Raw genomic sequence first — 17,159 nt, 5'->3', positions numbered from 1 at the left:
GCTGTATTCTCCAAGAAGCTTGGAGACTTTTTTGTCGTGTCGCGGCGTCAAAACACGGGCAGATCGCGTGAAATTAACTTTGTAGCCACTGTCGCATTCAATCAAAGGGCTTTTTTTTCCCCCTTAGTATGTCATTGATCCGTTCAGCAAGCGGCCCAGCAGGTGGTTTAAGCATCAACACTGGTGCTGCTAACGCCTTGTAAGCTCCACCCTCTAACAAAACAATCATTCACCATCCATCATATCCACCTAACTCAGCACTACCCATCCTAACTCAGCTCGTTACATTCCTCTCTTCTACAACCTCGTCGGCCTCTTCTTGCTAACCGGCGCACTCAATCAATTCTATAGCGGAACCGCCACTTCTAAGCCCTCCGCTGCTGGTAGTCTCTTCGGTTCTTCTACCACCTCTACGCCCACCGCCAACACAACAACAGCGCCAGGCGCAACTGGAACCATGTCTCTCTTTGGCAACGCTGCGCAAAAGCCTGCAACAGGCGGTCTATTTGGACAGTCGACGACAGCGACGACAACTACGCCCGCAGCTGGCGGTGGTCTCTTTGGCGCTGCCGGCGCAACAAACACTCAACAGACGCAGGGCACAGGCACTGGGCTCTTTGGCAACACTGCCACCAACAACACCCAACAACAAGGTCAGTAGCAGATTGGAACTGCTCTGTTTGATTAGACGCCGCAAATACCAGGAGCTCACTGGGGAAATTTAGGAACCACTGCGCAACCTACAACAACTGGAACCAGCCTCTTCGGCCAATCTACCCAAAATCAAACTCAGCAGCCTCAACAAACAGGCACAGGTCTGTTCGGCCAATCCACAGCAACAAATACACAAAGCAACACAGGAGGGCTTTTCGGCCAATCTCAAGCGAAGCCCGCTACAGGTACCAGTCTGTTGTGAGTTACTTGGAGCTCCTTGTCATGACAGTCACTAATTTTCAGCAGTGGCCAAACACAGCCTCAGCAGAACAACACACTAGGCCAATCCACAACCCAAGTCTCAGCCGTTCAAATCAACTACGACAGCATCCGTCCCCGTACCCGCTTCGATGACCTCGCTAAGCCCGTACAAGACGAAATTGCGTTGCTGGACTTGGGTATACAACGAGTTATCAAGATGCGAGACGAGATTGGCGAGTTCATGCCCCAGCACGAGAAGGATATTGAGCAACTGGGCTTAGACGTAAAGTTTGTCGAGTCAAAGTTCCGAACTGTTCAAGTTGCCCTCAACAACGATATTCAGACCGTCAAGGCTCTCCAGGACCAGACCCGAAAGAACGCCGCTGATGCCCGACTATGCTTCCGAGGCGCCGATAACCTCAAACTCCCGACACACTATCACCAAACAGGTCTTTTCGCCAGCCAGGCTCCAGCTGCTGATTCCGGGGGTGCAGATGCTGCTTCGACACATGCGGATGCCCAAGATCTGATCACCTACTTCAACCGTATTTGTGACGATATTGAAAAATACAAGGCTCGTCTCGATGAATATCGCGGCGATATTGAGCGAGATATGCCTGGTGTCGAGAACGGCCTTTATGAGCAGATCCGAGCTCTACGCGACCGTAGCGCAGGCAGCTTAGTGGTCCAGGATCAACTGAACGAGGTTTTATTGGCACTCAGGGATACGGGAAGCGCGATTGTTGCCCAGGCCGGACAGATTGCCGACACTCGAGAACGGCTATCGCGCCTCCAGGCTGGGATTGTGGACAGTGGAGTGTACGCCATGGGCATGAATGCGTAGAAGACGGCGGCATAAATGATAAGGAGAGGGATGCGCTGCGGTGATACCAGTCTGTTGGACATTGCAAGAATCCGTTCCATGTTTGAAGACAAAGGGCCATAGAAGCATTATTTGGGCGAAGCGAAGGATACGGGGTTGTCAACTGTAGCAGAATATTTAGTGAGGATACAACCTTACGACATATATGAACATTACTCGACAAAAGAAAAAGCTGCTGATGTCATTGAGAACCGAACGGGGAAGTTCGAGGAATATCTGAAGATACCCAAATTCTCTTAGACATTTCAATGCTTTGAGCTTCATAGAGATACGAGACCAACATCGCAGGGTTGATCCAAATATGTCAAGTTCATTATCTGCCACGACCACAAAGATCGCGGACTTGGGTATCAAACCAATGCTATGCCGTGATATATATATATATATATACAAATGATCGCTGTGCCCTCTCCAAAATACTCTTTTTTGTTATCCTTGTGAAAGCATTTGGCGACCAACTAGTAAGTCCCTTCTCCATCGCCGCCATCATCGCCATAGTCGTCAAACTCGTCACCACCATCAAAGTAATTCTCGGCGTCATAATCGCCCGCATCTTCGTCGTCGTAAACTTCATCCTGCTCTTCCTCTTCCATGCCTTCTTCATCTTCAAGATCGCCAGCTTCGTCGCCTTCTTCCTCCTTGAGCGCCTGTAACCGCTCAAGGAGATTACGGCCCTGCATCTCGTCTTCGCCATCACCTCCCATACCAAAAGCTTCCTCGGCACTAGGAAGCGCGCTAACGCTACTGAGCTCCAACTTCCGGCGCTTGAAACCGCCGGGAAGGCCACCGTCGTTGGCAGATGCAGCGTCGATGGTTTCGTAGAGTTCCATGGGGAAGAGCTCGCGACACACTGGACGGTTGGACCAATCTGGAAGAGCACGCTCCTCGCGAACGAACTTATGGGAGTAGGTAGGCACGGCTGTAAAGGGGTCTAAGGAGGCCTTGCTCTTGATGCCGAAGCGGGCATTCTTCTGTGCCTGGCCGTAGTGTTTCCGGGGTGCTGTTGGATCATTGAGAGCTGTGCGTTTGGACGTGTATAGAGGAGAGGCGTGGACTTGATGCCGTAGTAGAAGATAATGTTGTACAGCTGCTTTTTCGTGCGAGGCGAGTTCTCGGGGAGTAGGGACGAGGTATGGCTGTTTGCAAGTCAGCGATGTGTCACACTGAGTCACAATTCTTGGGCTTTGGGATAGAGATAGAGCACAGAAGACAAGGACATACGGGAAATAGCTCAGATGGTCTCGCATCAGGTTCATCGCCTGTGTCCCAGGGCACATTAGGCCTTCCACCTCTGCCGCCGCCGCGTCCACCGCGGCCACCTCCTCGACCACCTCGAGACATTGGAGTGCGCGCGTGGAATGTGGTGGTTCTATCGAGGTTTCAGAGCCGATCCAAAGGCCGAGGGGATATTTATATGGCGGGTCGGGTAGGGCTGACTGTGATTGTAGCGATAGAGCTGACGTTACTATTCGCGATTGAGGTTTGACGCAGAATGATTTTTTGCGGGGTGTAAGTTAAGTTCTAGAAGAATGCGCCGGGCAGAAAAAAGAGAGGGCGGAATTTCTCCGCCATGACAATGCCCCGCTGTGCAGCCGTTGATGATTGTATGTATGTAGTTGACGAGCATGACTGCATTTTATTCTACAGAAGCAACTATGCTAGAGGATGAAAACATAAATGTATTTGCAGTACATTCAGTGTTTGCACCTCGATTTGCAGCCACAGAAATTCTAGACGCATCTCTCAGCGGTCGATATGTTACGTGGTGTTCCCTTCAGGCTCCCTAGACTACGTACCCCTCAGTGAACTTGCAGCTTACATCCACTGCAATCGCCTACACGGACATTTAACTACAACGACAATCAACCCTTGCCAACCTCGCTGTGTATTCATTGACACCATACAAAGAAAATATGTCTGAGCGAGTCGTGCCCCAGAACAGCGACAGCGCTCCTGTCACTGGCCTGGCAGAATTACTGGCACATCTCACTGAACTTCATGAGCCAGGAAATGGATCGGCACCACTGAATAACAAGCTCTTTGACGATGTTGAGCTTCAACTCACACGTAAAGAATCATCCACAACTCAGATGCTCTAGGCGCTGACTGACTACAGCTTCAAACATCCCCATCATTCAGCCAACTCTACTCCCTCCGCTTATGTCTCTCCTCAAGACCACCACTCAAGATCCTACAAGCCTCAGCGTCGTCTTCTCTCTGACCACCAAGCTTCTTTCTCCCTTCTCCTTCACACAGTGTCTATCGCTCGGCGGTGCAGAGTCTCTTGTTTCTGCTCTCCAATCACCACTTCCTGGCGCAAATTTACTTGCTCTCAACATCATTCAGAAGGCTGCCTCCAGTCCTGCAGAGGTTGATTCCCTGGCTTCGTTGCCAGAGGTCGTCGAGGAGCTCCTTCGCATATGGCTGAGCTCTCCGGATGCAGATGTCGGTGGACGATCTACTAGAGTGTTGGGCAGTTTGCTAGAGACGGATTGCGACATCATTCCTGAAACAACCATGTCCAACGGCGTGAATGGTACCAGCCCACCAGAAACACAGCTCATCAAGCGCCGTATTCCTGGCCACGCCAGTCTCTGGCGTCTCGTGATATGGGATCGCCATTACCTCGAACTCATCGCCTCACTATGCCGTCCTGCGATCATCAACCGCCAAGCAACTTTTGCTCAAGATCGCCTTCTTCGACTCATTCCCCGTCTTACTGCGCTTCATCCACGTGCCATGGCCATATCCCCATTTCCAGACCTGTTCCCTCTTCCCGAGTACGCCGATGAGTTCATCGGGCATGGACTACTTCAATGGGCAGCGCTGAACATGGTGGACACAAGCGATGTGCTCATGCATCAAACTCTCATCGTTTTTTACGAATCATTCGTGAGCATCATGAGAATTGCAGGAGATTCGGCGGATAAGGATGCTATTGTGCGAAATGTTGTCAAGGCGGCGACTTCACAAGATCAGGAACTGAAGCAGGTGTTGAGGACGCTTCCAGATCGGACCATACAGGAGGAGGCAGAACCATTGGCTAGTTACATCAGTCGAATCCTCGACTAGGTGCAGTTTGATCTCGACGGAGCTTAGGAACAAAAGAAAGAAAGAATATAGAAGTAAGGAGAGGCCAGTTGTCCTACCTAAGTACTGGAGATCAACATATCAATAAAAAGATATCAAACTATTATCTCCTTACGTTTGTAGGGTAGATTTCATACAGTGTATAATGAAATACTTGCCTTAACTTTAGGTTAATCTTGTACTAAATTTAGTATGAAATTGCCGAGTTATTCTAAGCTCTTAATGCCCACAATCAAATAATGACCAGCACTGATGGGATGGGTTTGAATACATACATGTTTATTGTCACATCCCGATACAATTCATAATACAAATTCCCAGGCCGGCCTATTGCCGCATGGGATAGCCCGGGGCATCTAGAACAACGTCATGAAAACCAACATTCTCTAATAATCCATCCAACGCCCTGCTTCTCCTCGCCGTCAATAACCGTGGAGGGCGCTCATCCTAAAGCATTCTCCTTGCGTCCGCCTCTCGGTCGCCAACCGGTTCTGCCGTGGCTCTGCTGACTTCGCTGTCTCGCCGTTGTCCCGCTTGTGTCATGCCCTCGATACCCAGGCCAACCTCTCCAACTCGTCGCAGGACTAGGAGGAGTGATGATCGCAAATCTGCGGTAAGGTCCTTGGTGAGAAGTTCAACCGCGAGAGGATAGAAATCGGGGATGTGTTTCTTGAAAGCATCCTCAGGGAATGTGACAAAGCCTTCTAAAACATCGACGACAACGGGCCGCCATGCAACGATATTGCGATGCTGGCTCTCCTCTTCAAGAGTAGTGTATCCGTGAACAATATCCTTGCAAAGGGGCACTAACGCGTCCTCCACAGCAGGCCGGCTCTCCAGTCGCTCAGGCGCATTATCCGCAAACATACGGAACAGAATAGAGATGTAAGTGGCTGCCGAGCCACTCTCTTGCTTCAGAAGGTTGGGAGGCTGCTTCATGAAACCCTCACGCCAGAGTCGCATGCGCAATTCCTTGTCCTCGTTAAAGCGGCGGGCAAACTGGAAAGACCGCTTGAGTAGAGTCATGAGTCGAAGAAGCTCTGCGGAGGGAATATGTGCGTAGACAGTGTCGTTGCTGAACAACTCATTGACCGTTTCGATCATCAAGAGCTGCAACACACAACGAGAGATAATTCGGTTGAAGAATCGTCTTCGAGCCGCTGTAACCACTACAGGCTGTTGCTGAAGGTTGGAAGATGGTTTAAACTCTTCGAGGGCGATATGGGGAGCGTCAGCCGTCGGTGTCTGGAGCTCATCTTCAGCTGACGGGGGTGGAACACTGTGATCATCTTCCAACTCCTCTTTGCCGTTGATTTTGAGGGATGTCTCATCCATAGGCGTGGTTGCCGAAGCAGTTGACGAGAACTCGAGGCCATTCGGTGGCGGTGATATGGAAGCCGTGTTGTTGATTGCAGTGGCAGTGAAGAGTTGGTACGCGGTAGTTCGCTCAAAGAGCTCGACGAAAGCACCAACAAGCTTATTCCAATGTTCGGGCTTGAACTTGGTCACATTCTTGAGGATCAGCTGTTGAAGGCAATTGCTTCCGATTCGCGAAATTGTGTCATTCTCCTGACAGATACAAAGCGCCAGGAGCTCCAGGAATCTGTCCAACATGTATTCCAGGGCATCGAAGTAATGTGTGAAGAGAGTGATCATGTTCCGCAGAGCCTGGATCATAGTGGTCGATAGCCATACTGACAATTCTTCATGGTTGAGGACATTAGACATCTCTGGCCGAGACCTCAACACCATGAAAATAGGATAGAGTTGTTGGCGCCACAGAATATCCCAGAACTCTGACGGGAAAGTGCCACCATACTTGAGCAGAGTCTCAAAGAAGTATTCCAAAGCATTTGATCGCACTTCCAAGTCTTCTCCAGTCATGAGAACGTCATGGAAGGCGAAGAGAACAGGGAACCAGTAACCCTCCTCAACAGATGTGTTTGATCTGGATCGCTTTTCGGAATTCTGTATGGCTCCATCTGGAGGCGGGATATTGTTGTATTTTTGCGACAATGGACATTCGGGTGTCTTGAGCATAGTAGGAATCAGAGATTTCAATAGTTCCAATGCTGCCAAGCTCTTCTTCTGAAACTTGAGGTTCTTGGAGAACTCCGTCAAGCATACGATCAGATCGGTAAAGGCGCCCTGGGAAATAACGACTCCAAACTTGGTTTTGTACACCTGGTTGACGTTTTCGTAGGCCAAATTGACAATGCTCTCATGAGGGTCACGAGCAGCAACTGTGAAAACACCAAACATGGTCCGCCAGCCTGATCGGATATTATCTCCACGGGCCTGAATCATTTGTATCAGACATCTGAGAACCATATCTTTGACAGTCACATTGTGTGAGTTGGCAAGGACATGCTCAAAAGGCTTCAGGAAATCTTTCTGGAACTTAAAACCAGCCAGCTCTTCGATCTCCATGAATCTCATTGACAGCTGGCGTAGAGAATCGAGAGCGAAGAACACAATGTTCATGTTATTGTGGCATCCAACACGGTTGAAGTGCTCACCAAAAACCTCCCAAATGTTGCTCCATTCGAATCTCACACGGTTCATGTTGTAATAGCTGATTTCGACAATCTTTTGCAAGCTGTATGTACGAGGTGAGTCGTTGGAACCAGACACCTTGATCTCATCCCAACTGACTTCTGTCAAAGCTCTGGCAAAGTAAACCATGGACTCGCCGGTAAGCGTTGCTGTATTGGTGAAGATGCGGTCGACGCTGCGAATCACCTCATCTGACCGACTCTCCAGGGCAATCTCGGTGGAGAAGCCCTTGGATGCAGTTCCTGCTCTGGCTCGTGTGGTTTTCTTGGAGTTTGATGAAGAGCGAGAATCAGAGGTCTCTGACCTCTGCGGTGGCAGGAAACGAGCTTTGGACACATCAGGCACAGCACTCTCGTCGACTCCACCGGAGATGAGTTGAAGTCGATCGAGCTGGCTGATACACATTAAGATGTCCTTCCATGACTCACGAAGGACGTTGCCCTCAGTCTGTCCTAGCTCGAGAACGACCTTGAGTGCCTCAATATTCTTGGCCAACATTTCTTGTGGGTTGTTCAAGTTCGTTGTGTTTTTCAAGGCCGACATGAAAGCCTCCCTGGGTGTAGATAGATCAAAGAGGCAAGCAATTTGAGTGGCGAGCTTCATACCCTCCAGGCACAGCTTGTTGACTTCAAGATTGTGAGACTTCTGGATCTGGCTTGAGAGTGTAGAGAAGATTGACATCCAGGTGACGTTAAACATGGGGCTGACATGTTTGAACGACGTTGCAAGTATGTACTTTGTGCCAGCTTTGCGGCGTTGGCTCTTGAACAGATCCTTGAAGAGCTGCTCAGAACGCAGAGCAATTTCCTCAGATTGTTGCATATAGGCCTCACGCTGCAAATCACGGCCCACGTTAGAGAGAGCTTGGCCAAGACCAGCAGCGATACCGGTTGATGGGGCGGGAGTATTGCCAGCCGCTGCGGCAGCGTCACGTTCACTCTTCAGGACGATCTCGTTGGCGGCGATTTCGTCATAGATGCCGAGGAGATAGTCATCGGGTAAATCAGCATTGTCGTTAATACCGCGGTTGTTCTTGATAAATTCCTCCTTGCTCATGCGCTTGGCGATCTTGACGCTATGCAAGTCAGTGTTGAGCAAGATGACTGAATAGGCCAGCACGTATGCAGTGTCTGCATTAGCAAAGGCATTTGGGTTTCCGAGAACGTAACGTTCCGCAAATTTCAGCATGAATCGATCGATCTTCTGAGCTTCACCGGGCAGGCGGAAGGACTGGAGGAATTGGCGCAAAGAATCAACAAATCTTCTCTTGGCAAACTCCATGGTATCGACAAATGCGTGCATGATGTCAATGTTCTTTTGGTCACCTTCACCCAGGTACTCGCCGATTTGGGCCTTATCGAGCTTGTCCTCCTTTATCAAGAACTCGGCAATATCCTTCGGGCTGTCGCTTGGGATGAAACCATCACGCAGAAGCATCTGTATACCCTTCTTCGGCTTGAAATTGAACTGGTTAATACCTTTCATCAGCGCCGTCTTCCTTGCTTTTTCCTTCTCCAACTGATCCGGATCATCCTCCAATATAGGGGTTGATGGTGGTAGAGGAGTTTCGACACGAGAGATGCTGTCATTGATGCTTGGATCAATTGACGGTCGAAGATCCAGAGAAGCCTTGGGATCGTGGTTTTCGGAACGTGGAGGTTCTGGATCACCTCGTATAGGTGCCGACCAGTTCACCATTGATCGTAAAGTCTCAACTAAAGCTTCGATAGATAGGCGCTTGATTGCATACTCTTTAGGATAGTCAGGTTCGGCTTCCTGATGAGGAGCAATATGAGCAACGGTCAGAGGGGGCGGGAGTGTTGCCTTGAGCTGCCACTCGCTTGCGGGTGTTGTCTTCAGTCGCATCTCTTCATAGACTTGTTCGTTGATTGTAGTAATAGTAAGCGGAGTAGTGGAGAACTTTGATAGGTCTTCGATGATAGTTTGGTAAATATTATCGACTGTCTGATCACAGTCGTAATTAAGGTAAATTTCAACAAGCGCTTTAGGATCAGCGCATAATCTGTTCAGAATTGTAACAAACTGCAACTTTTGAGAAAGAGGCGCAGTCCTTCGCGCAAGCAGTGCTAAGTAGATTTCATTCAAGAATACCTCGATTTCTTTCTGTCATCCTTGTAAGTCATCTCATCTTTTATGCGCATGTATCAGTCTTACCTTGAAGTCGGCGCGCATATATTTGATCATCAGCCAGAAGATCTCGCTGCTAACACTGAAGATTCGGTCCACAGAGCTGGCACCGTTGCGGGTTATACTCAGACAAAGATAGAACTTGATAGCCTGAAGAAAACTCGTAGGCTCGCCGCTTTTTGAATTCTTGATAGTACAAAAGGGAGAGGTGAAAACTGCAATGTTGTTGTTAAGAAGGGTGTGAATGAGGTGAAGAGAAATGAGTTTGGAGCGCATTGGCTGGCCACGGACGTCATAAAGCTGGTCAGGTGGCAGAACCTTGGTTGACAGGTTGCAAAAGGATCGAAAGACGAGGTAAGCATCACGGATGTAGACCTCGTCCTCGGCGTCCAACACCTCGCCATCCTCCGGAGGTGAAGACTCCTGGCCAGCCTGATCAGAGACCGGGGTACCTGTTTCCCTGCGCTCGGGTTGAAGTCTCGTTACCATGGTAGGACCGTCGCCCAGGTTCGAGTCATCGAAGCTCTTGCGATGCTCGAGATCTTTCAATGTAAGCTTGACGCCACTCTCGGGAGGTTCGGTCGATGCATTCACAGCTTCGGAGTGCTCAGATGGTGATTCGTCGCGGTCGTTACTGTCATTGGCACCGTTGGGGGTATCGGCCTGGTCGAACGTGGCATTGCTGGCTCCATGCTTGAGATGTTCCAGGTTCAGGCGAGCCTCCTTCATATGTAATCTCGTCTTGACTCGTTCAAAAACGGTACCGACCATCTGGGTCAAGGTCCCTTGAGCAACCTGCTGGTTGGCCGTGCTCCGCGACAACAAAAAGACATTATACACTTGGCGGACGGCCTTGAGGAGACCAGCACCATGAACGACGATTTTATCATTGAGAACGGCGGCAAGTAGGGACTTGACAATCTGAAGCTGGATCTCAACAGCAGTCGTTTCGCCTTGGAAGCAATTGCATATCGTATCAATCGCTCGCTCGATCAGGGGAGGGACAGGTTCGGCACCCTCTTCGGTTCCCTCGGGGGGGTTACTTGGAACGGAAAAGTACGAGTATGAGATGAGCTTGCCGATGCAATCGAGTGCGGTCGTAGTAAGCTGGACATTTGTGGACCGTGAGGCTAGCTGTAGAGGAGCGAAAACGATCTCGGGATCAGGAAGCTGGTCCTGTTCTTTGATGGCGTCAAGTGCTTTGGTAGTAGAATCGGCCAATTGCTTGTTGCGCTGAGCATCCTTGGACGAGGCAATGGCCTCAAGTGAGGACACTACAAATTTGAGGGAGCTCATGGGGGAGCGCAAAAAAGGCCAGTGGCCATTCGCTTAGGGTGCAGAGAGTCGAGAAGATTGAAGTCGAAGGAGAGAGGTTGTCAGTTGATGTCGCTCCCAAGGCAATTAAAGAAAGGAGACGTGGGCGCCGCGGGAGAGGGAGCTAAGTTAACGTGCCTCCAACGTAACCTTTAAAGTCTCGGCGCAGCCCACAGATTGAACTGTATGACAAGTCAACTACGGCTTGGGGTATACAGATTGGGCAGAAGCCAACAAAAATGATGGGAGAAGAGGAATAGCCCGTGTCTTGGTGTTGTTGTCAGCTTCTAACCCTTCTCAAAGCTATTACACTGTAACAAGTGCAGTACCAGGGGTGCGAAGTCAAAGTGGACAGCGTTTCCAGAGGCTCCGCTTCCCGAAAATGAGCTCTAACTACGGGACCCCTAGCCCAGGGAAGGCCTCGTAAGCTGCCCGCCAATTAGCGGCCAAGAATGGATGTAGTGTCTTCTCAGACAGGTACTGGTACAAATATTCTAAGTCATTTTAGTATAGTAGCCACATGTGGCTGAGTGAATGCCTAATTGCCTTAGTGTCGTTAGCCTGCAGGAAAAAGATTCATGGAGACAGATGTAGAACTATTTTTGCTGTGTTGCCTAATAAGTTTCACATATCCGGGAGATTTCGACAGGGCTTTAAATGAACGATAATAGAACTTCCCTCACAAAAGATTAATTCCTCTATAGTTTGTATTTCCGTTCGAGGCGTATGCCAACAGTCGATTACAGCTTTTTCAAAGTCTGCAGGTCTGCGGAGTATGTGAGCCAACCTTATGAAAAGACATTCCTTAATGAGCAAAAAAACTTCGGCATCTAACATGGGTGCCAAAAATAAGCATTCTAAAGACCTACCAAGTGGCTATCAAATTTGCCTGGGTCTATCCTAAGCTTACCTAAGCTTTTTTGTCACGCAAGTTTTCTTGCCTCCCCTAGACCTAACTCTGAAGTCTCTGAATAAGTTGCAAGTCAGCGAAATGGAACAGAAACTGCTCGATTCGGCAAAAAGACACTTGACTCTGCTCGACACTACCATACATGAAGTCAAGCAGTTCATTCAAGCTCTGCAATTGAAATCTAGATCTACATCTGGCTTGCCAACTTTCTTACGCACATTGGAACGGGAAAATGCAACATTATCCAACCTTGTCACTGAGCTATCAGCCTCAAGTACAAGTCTTGATGATTTGCAACTTACAAAGCGAGAACAGAAGCTTGATGCGAGTGCCACTACGACGACGCAGGGTATTGCTCAGTGGAACCGTCTTAAGAAAAGCCATAGCTTCGTTGCTGTAAATCAGTCCTTTCAAGGCTCGTCAAAGGATTTACGAAAACGGGAGATCCAAAAACGAAAGGTCTCAGGGCAGGAGAAACACAACCTGCACCGACTCCTAAAAGAACAAGCTCGCGTTGAGGTCGATGTTGTTCAAGAAGGACGAGAATGGATTGCTGCTAAAGCCATCTCTCGCGATAGACTCGCTCGCCAATTGAACGATAGCGGCTGGGGATGGGGTGACCATGAACTCGGTGACGAAGTCGACCGGGATGAGTGGGAGGATACCCCTTTGGCAAAATACGTACAGCGGCTGGTAAATGCTGCGAGAATGAATCGTCATGAATACAGATTCCCTCAAATACGTCTGGTTCTGACTGGTCTAAGTCGAGGTGATATGGAGCTTGACATAGTCCTTGATCAACTAGAACACATCGATCCATTGGTCAAAGTCATCATTGAAGATCAGGATAGCGACTTTGCCGCAGCATCCCCTCCTCCGCTTGATGAAGCTATTGAAAATCTGGTTGGCAATGAGCTTGCATCACTCACATCCACCATCAACCTTGATCACACCATCCTCATCGATCTTATTTCCGACTTGACTCACCTCAGACTTGAACCCCAACCGTGGCAGTCGCGTACGACGCGTGCCCAGATAGACGAGGAAAACGCTCACGAAGGGGGTCTCATGTCTCGTGTGCTGTACCCAGTGTTAGCAGACCGCAAGCTCGTATGTACCCGTGAGGCAGCGGATCATTTTCACGATGTACTTCGAACTGTTGGCACCGAGACTGAGCGCGAGCGAGGGAGGTTATTGGTTCCCTGGGGTGAAGAGGTGAAACAAACATCATCGGACCTCACGCGGCAGCGTTTTCAGCAACTCACTATTTACCGCTTACCACCTGATATTCAGATACCTGTTTCTGTAATTGACGAAGCATGGGATATGCAAGCCATTGATAGTGGTATTTCCAACGGGAGCCTTCCTCAGGTCGCCCATGACGTGGCTTTGAGTAGCGGCTTCAAGAGCTCCAAGCTGTCTATCTTCATGTACGGGTGGGCGGCTAGCCTGACTACAGTTACGAGCAACAAGGAAGTCCGAGGGCAAATCCGAACTTGGGTGGAGGCGCATCGCAAGAGCGATGAAGAAACTGGGCCCCAAATATTTCGATTAGAAGTGACGAGGAACCTATTAGCCAAAGCGGCAAAGCCCAGAGAGGGATGGCTAGAGAAAGACGAGGCTGGTGGTGATGGTGAAGGTGATGATGAATCATGATGCGTGGGCTTTGCGTATCCTACACAAGAAATACTCGAGACGTAGACAGGTAGACAAACAAATTAACTCGAATGAATCGATATCCCAAATCTTGATTGATAAGATAAGTCCGATGCCGTACTCCGTAGTCATTGCACTGAAGAGTTGACGTCTTAAATCCTCAATGTCCACGTATGTCCGAGCATTATATAGTAATCGGACCAACCCTCCACCGAATCTTACTAGAATCATTTAAAATTCACACTAATAATCAGCAGGAATTGCCTGCTTCTGCATCAGCAACTGCTGGGGGATCATTGTCATTGCCCTATAGGGTTAGCTCACATCACTGTCACTTATAGAATCTCGGTCTTTTGGCTCGGCCTTTTGCATCTCCACCGATTGATACTGCCCATATCCCCAGCCATTATTGTATCACAGACATATACTTCAAAATACGACTTTTCTCCAGACTGGCCGCATTGTTGAATTTGCCGTGTCTCGCTGTTTTTTCCCTCATTCTTCTTGGCCGAGTCCTTTGAGCTCGATCTATCAAGTATGCCCGGCAATTCATCCCCAATCACACTCTCAACCCCCAGCTTCTTCTTTAATAGTCCGCTGGATGTAAGTCAGGAGACCCTTACAGAAGCGACAGATCTGCAGGACACTTCCTTTGATCTGCCGGCCGAGACTGCAACCGCCGGTGGTGGAACTGTGTCTTCGGCCGCCAAGACGGAGAAGAAGCGGCGCCGGCCGGCCCTCTCGTGTGAGCAATGCCGGCGCCGCAAGATTCGATGTGATCGTAGTCTACCCTGTGTGAACTGCGTCAAATCTAAGATATCACCTTGCACTTATGCCCCGACTCACATACCAGCTTCACGTGCCAAGAAAGGCACAGGTCATGCTGGTGCTTCAGACTCAAACTCCCAGGTGCCGGCCAGGTCAGCCCCAGCCATTGGATCTACCCAGAGACAGTCTCCATCAAACTCATCTGCAAGACAAAAGTCTTCTAGCATCCCGAGCTCAACAGTAGGATCCAACTCAGAAGCCTCCACCGTTGATGCCCTGGCTGCGAGGGTCAAGGAGCTGGAGCAGAAGCTAGCCGAGTCTTGTTACATCACACAACCAGCAGCAGACAAGTTTATACAGCCCGATGACCAGGAAGCGGAGTCGGCTCCTATGAAGGGGACTGTCTCTAAGACGAGATTCTTTGGTCAAAGTCACTGGATGAACGGCATTCATATGGTCAGTAGTCCATTTTACGGGACAGAATCTTCTTCCTAATCAGATCTTATAGTTTCCCGGTGTTTTTGATATGCTCAAAGAAGCGGAGACTCGCAGGAATCAGCATCACGGCGGTTTTGTCAAATGCAAAGCTCTGGGCCGCACCATCAAAGCAAATCGTTCCAAAGCTGTGTCGACTGACAAGTTGGGCGAAAATATTCCTGAGCGTGGCCTTGCTGATCAGCTTGTTAATGCCTATTTTGACACCTTCGAGGGTGTGGTTCGGATTCTTCACCGTCCAACCTTCATGTCCGAGTATGAGCGCTACTGGCAGAATCCTGAAGCCTCGAGTCAGGTTTTCCTGATTCAGCTTCAGTTATGCATGGCCATCGGAGCAACTCTACACGATGATGTCTTCAGCTTGCGTGCAACTTCAATGCAATGGGTCCATGAGGCCCAGATCTGGCTTATGGTACCACCTGCGAAGAGTAGAATGACTATCGCTGGTATTCAGATCATGTGTATGCTGGTCATCGCCAAAGCGTGTTGTGCGGTTGGTCAGGACCTTACCTGGGTTTCGGCAGGGAGTCTTGTCAGACAGGCTATGTACATGGGATTGCATCGGGACCCAAGGCACCTTGGTAACATGTCCGTCTACCGTTCCGAGATTCGTCGCCGACTCTGGGCAACCATCCTCGAGCTCAATCTACAATGTTCCTACGATGCTGGAGGCCCCCCTCTCCTCTCCTCGAAACACTACGATACACGCCCCCCAGCAAATTTGAACGACGACCAACTCACAGACGAGCCAGACTCAGATAGAAGACCAACTGGCGATCCTGAGACTCTGACTGATATGTCAGTTCAGCTCGCGCTTCAAAAGTCCTTTGCTCTTCGCCTCGTCATTATCAAGCACGTCAATGAATTTAGATCCAAGGAGTCATACGCCGAGACACTCCGGCTGAACTCCGAACTCACAAAGGCATGCCGCACGTTGACGGAGACACTTGCTGCTCTATCGGAAGCCCAGAGGCACCAGCCGCGAACAATCTTCACCCACTTCCACAGTTCTCTTGTCCAAATGTTCACATACCGTTGCTTCCTCTCTCTTCATCAACCCATGGTCGCCCGCTCCGCCCTCGATCCAACCTACTACTACTCTCGCAAAGTATCCCTCGACTCGTCTCTGAAGCTCGCGCAGATAACTGGCCTATCGACACCTCGATACGGTACTTCTTCTCCTGGAGGCTCCCTGGACCCCGTAGTCAGCTTTAACCGCCTCATCACAAACGGAGCGGGCGTGTTCCGTGTGATTCCAACTCAGACGCTTTTCTCTGTTGCACTAGAGTTTATCAAGAAGTCAGAGGAGCAGAATGATAGCCTCGGCGGCGGCCCTGTCATGAACCTCTTTGAACTTCGCGCCGTTCTCCAAAGTGCGGAAACTTGGTTTGAGAGACGGATACGTGCTGGAGAAACAGGCGTAAAAGGGTATTGCTTCGTTGTTGTGTCTCTCGCCCTCGCCGAGGCCCTTGAAATGGGGCTACCGGAGGAAGACGTCGATCAAGTAGTCGTTGATACAGGAGCGAGCATGAGTATAAAAGCCTACGACTTGCTGAAAGAAGTTGCCGAGAGGGAAGGTTTATCGCTTGATGAGCCTGGAGATGAAGAGGCTATACACATCGATGTGCCAGCGATTGATAGCGATGCCATGCAGGGTATTATGGAGATGCCTTTTGACTGGATGGTAATGGGTGGTGACCTTGGTCTAGATGGAATGGGGGCGTTCAACTGGGCTCGAGGTGGCATGGGTATGCCTCAGCAGTTTGACTCCGTCGATCCATCAGTTGTATCACAATTTTGAATCTGGCTTTGGGGGATCTATGATGACTTAAAGAAGCAAAATCTCACCTTATGTATTAATGTATCTAGGCAATTAACATGGTCGCCTCTCTCTACTAAACTTACTTGTCTTTTGACCATCAAACATGCCCTAGGGCTTCGCCAACGTTCATGCGGATCCTAGTAAATTATTACAGAATCTTGCCGGCTGGAACTTGATCTCAAGATGACTTATCTCAGCAATTGCTTCGCACAAACCAATCTATTGATCACATGAGGGGAGAATAGTATATTCAAAATTTGTCGTGATATATGCAGCGTAGGCACAGTTTAAGTAGTCGTGTCTGGAGGTCGTAAAGCAGGCAATAGGAGGAAACATATAATGAGGGCATATGCAATAGATTCTTTGTCCAAAACACCCCCCAAGTTCGAAAAGATATAACATTATTAATCAATGGTCATTGTACACGGGCTTTTCCGGCCTCGTAAATCTCCCACGAATGCTGCGGCGTGATCAGACGAAGGAGCTCTGTGGGTATCCTCATAGATGCTCATCGCCGTCGTGATTCACCGATCCTTACCCAGCAATGCTCTCATGGGTGCCCCCACAATATCCCAAGTAAACTCCTGACCGCATCTCCATCC

At 49.5% G+C, this 17,159-nt stretch overlaps 6 protein-coding genes; 4 read left to right on the top strand and 2 right to left on the bottom strand.

Annotated features, from left to right (window-relative positions):
* Positions 1-128: 128 nt before the first annotated feature.
* FFUJ_09611 (uncharacterized protein) lies at positions 129-1,759 on the top strand (the record flags this gene model as incomplete). XM_023568467.1 has 4 exons in its annotated part: positions 129-199; positions 259-653; positions 726-912; positions 961-1,759. 4 exons carry the CDS (start codon positions 129-131, stop codon positions 1,757-1,759), a joined length of 1,452 nt encoding a protein of 483 aa, XP_023435662.1.
* Positions 1,760-2,256: 497 nt separating this feature from the next.
* FFUJ_09612 (uncharacterized protein) lies at positions 2,257-3,139 on the bottom strand (the record flags this gene model as incomplete). XM_023568466.1 has 2 exons in its annotated part: positions 2,257-2,934; positions 3,020-3,139. 2 exons carry the CDS (start codon positions 3,137-3,139, stop codon positions 2,257-2,259), a joined length of 798 nt encoding a protein of 265 aa, XP_023435661.1.
* Positions 3,140-3,711: 572 nt separating this feature from the next.
* Positions 3,712-4,870, top strand: FFUJ_09613 (uncharacterized protein; the record flags this gene model as incomplete). XM_023568465.1 has 2 exons in its annotated part: positions 3,712-3,865; positions 3,915-4,870. The coding sequence occupies 2 exons, from the start codon at positions 3,712-3,714 to the stop codon at positions 4,868-4,870; spliced, it is 1,110 nt and encodes a 369-aa protein (XP_023435660.1).
* A 465-nt stretch (positions 4,871-5,335) lies between these two features.
* FFUJ_09614 (related to SEC7, component of non-clathrin vesicle coat) lies at positions 5,336-10,888 on the bottom strand (the record flags this gene model as incomplete). XM_023568464.1 has 2 exons in its annotated part: positions 5,336-9,568; positions 9,620-10,888. The coding sequence occupies 2 exons, from the start codon at positions 10,886-10,888 to the stop codon at positions 5,336-5,338; spliced, it is 5,502 nt and encodes a 1,833-aa protein (XP_023435659.1).
* A 1,009-nt stretch (positions 10,889-11,897) lies between these two features.
* FFUJ_09615 (uncharacterized protein) lies at positions 11,898-13,472 on the top strand (the record flags this gene model as incomplete). The annotated part of the gene is made up of 1 exon (XM_023568462.1): positions 11,898-13,472. The coding sequence occupies one exon, from the start codon at positions 11,898-11,900 to the stop codon at positions 13,470-13,472; it is 1,575 nt and encodes a 524-aa protein (XP_023435658.1).
* Positions 13,473-14,009: 537 nt separating this feature from the next.
* FFUJ_09616 (uncharacterized protein) lies at positions 14,010-16,536 on the top strand (the record flags this gene model as incomplete). XM_023568461.1 has 2 exons in its annotated part: positions 14,010-14,696; positions 14,749-16,536. 2 exons carry the CDS (start codon positions 14,010-14,012, stop codon positions 16,534-16,536), a joined length of 2,475 nt encoding a protein of 824 aa, XP_023435657.1.
* Positions 16,537-17,159: the final 623 nt, after the last annotated feature.

Source organism: Fusarium fujikuroi, chromosome FFUJ_chr09 (assembly GCF_900079805.1).
Source record: "Fusarium fujikuroi IMI 58289 draft genome, chromosome FFUJ_chr09".
NCBI lineage: Eukaryota > Fungi > Ascomycota > Sordariomycetes > Hypocreales > Nectriaceae > Fusarium > Fusarium fujikuroi.
The sequence above is the reverse complement of the archived record's forward strand: the minus strand, read 5'-3'. Positions and strand labels throughout refer to the sequence as shown.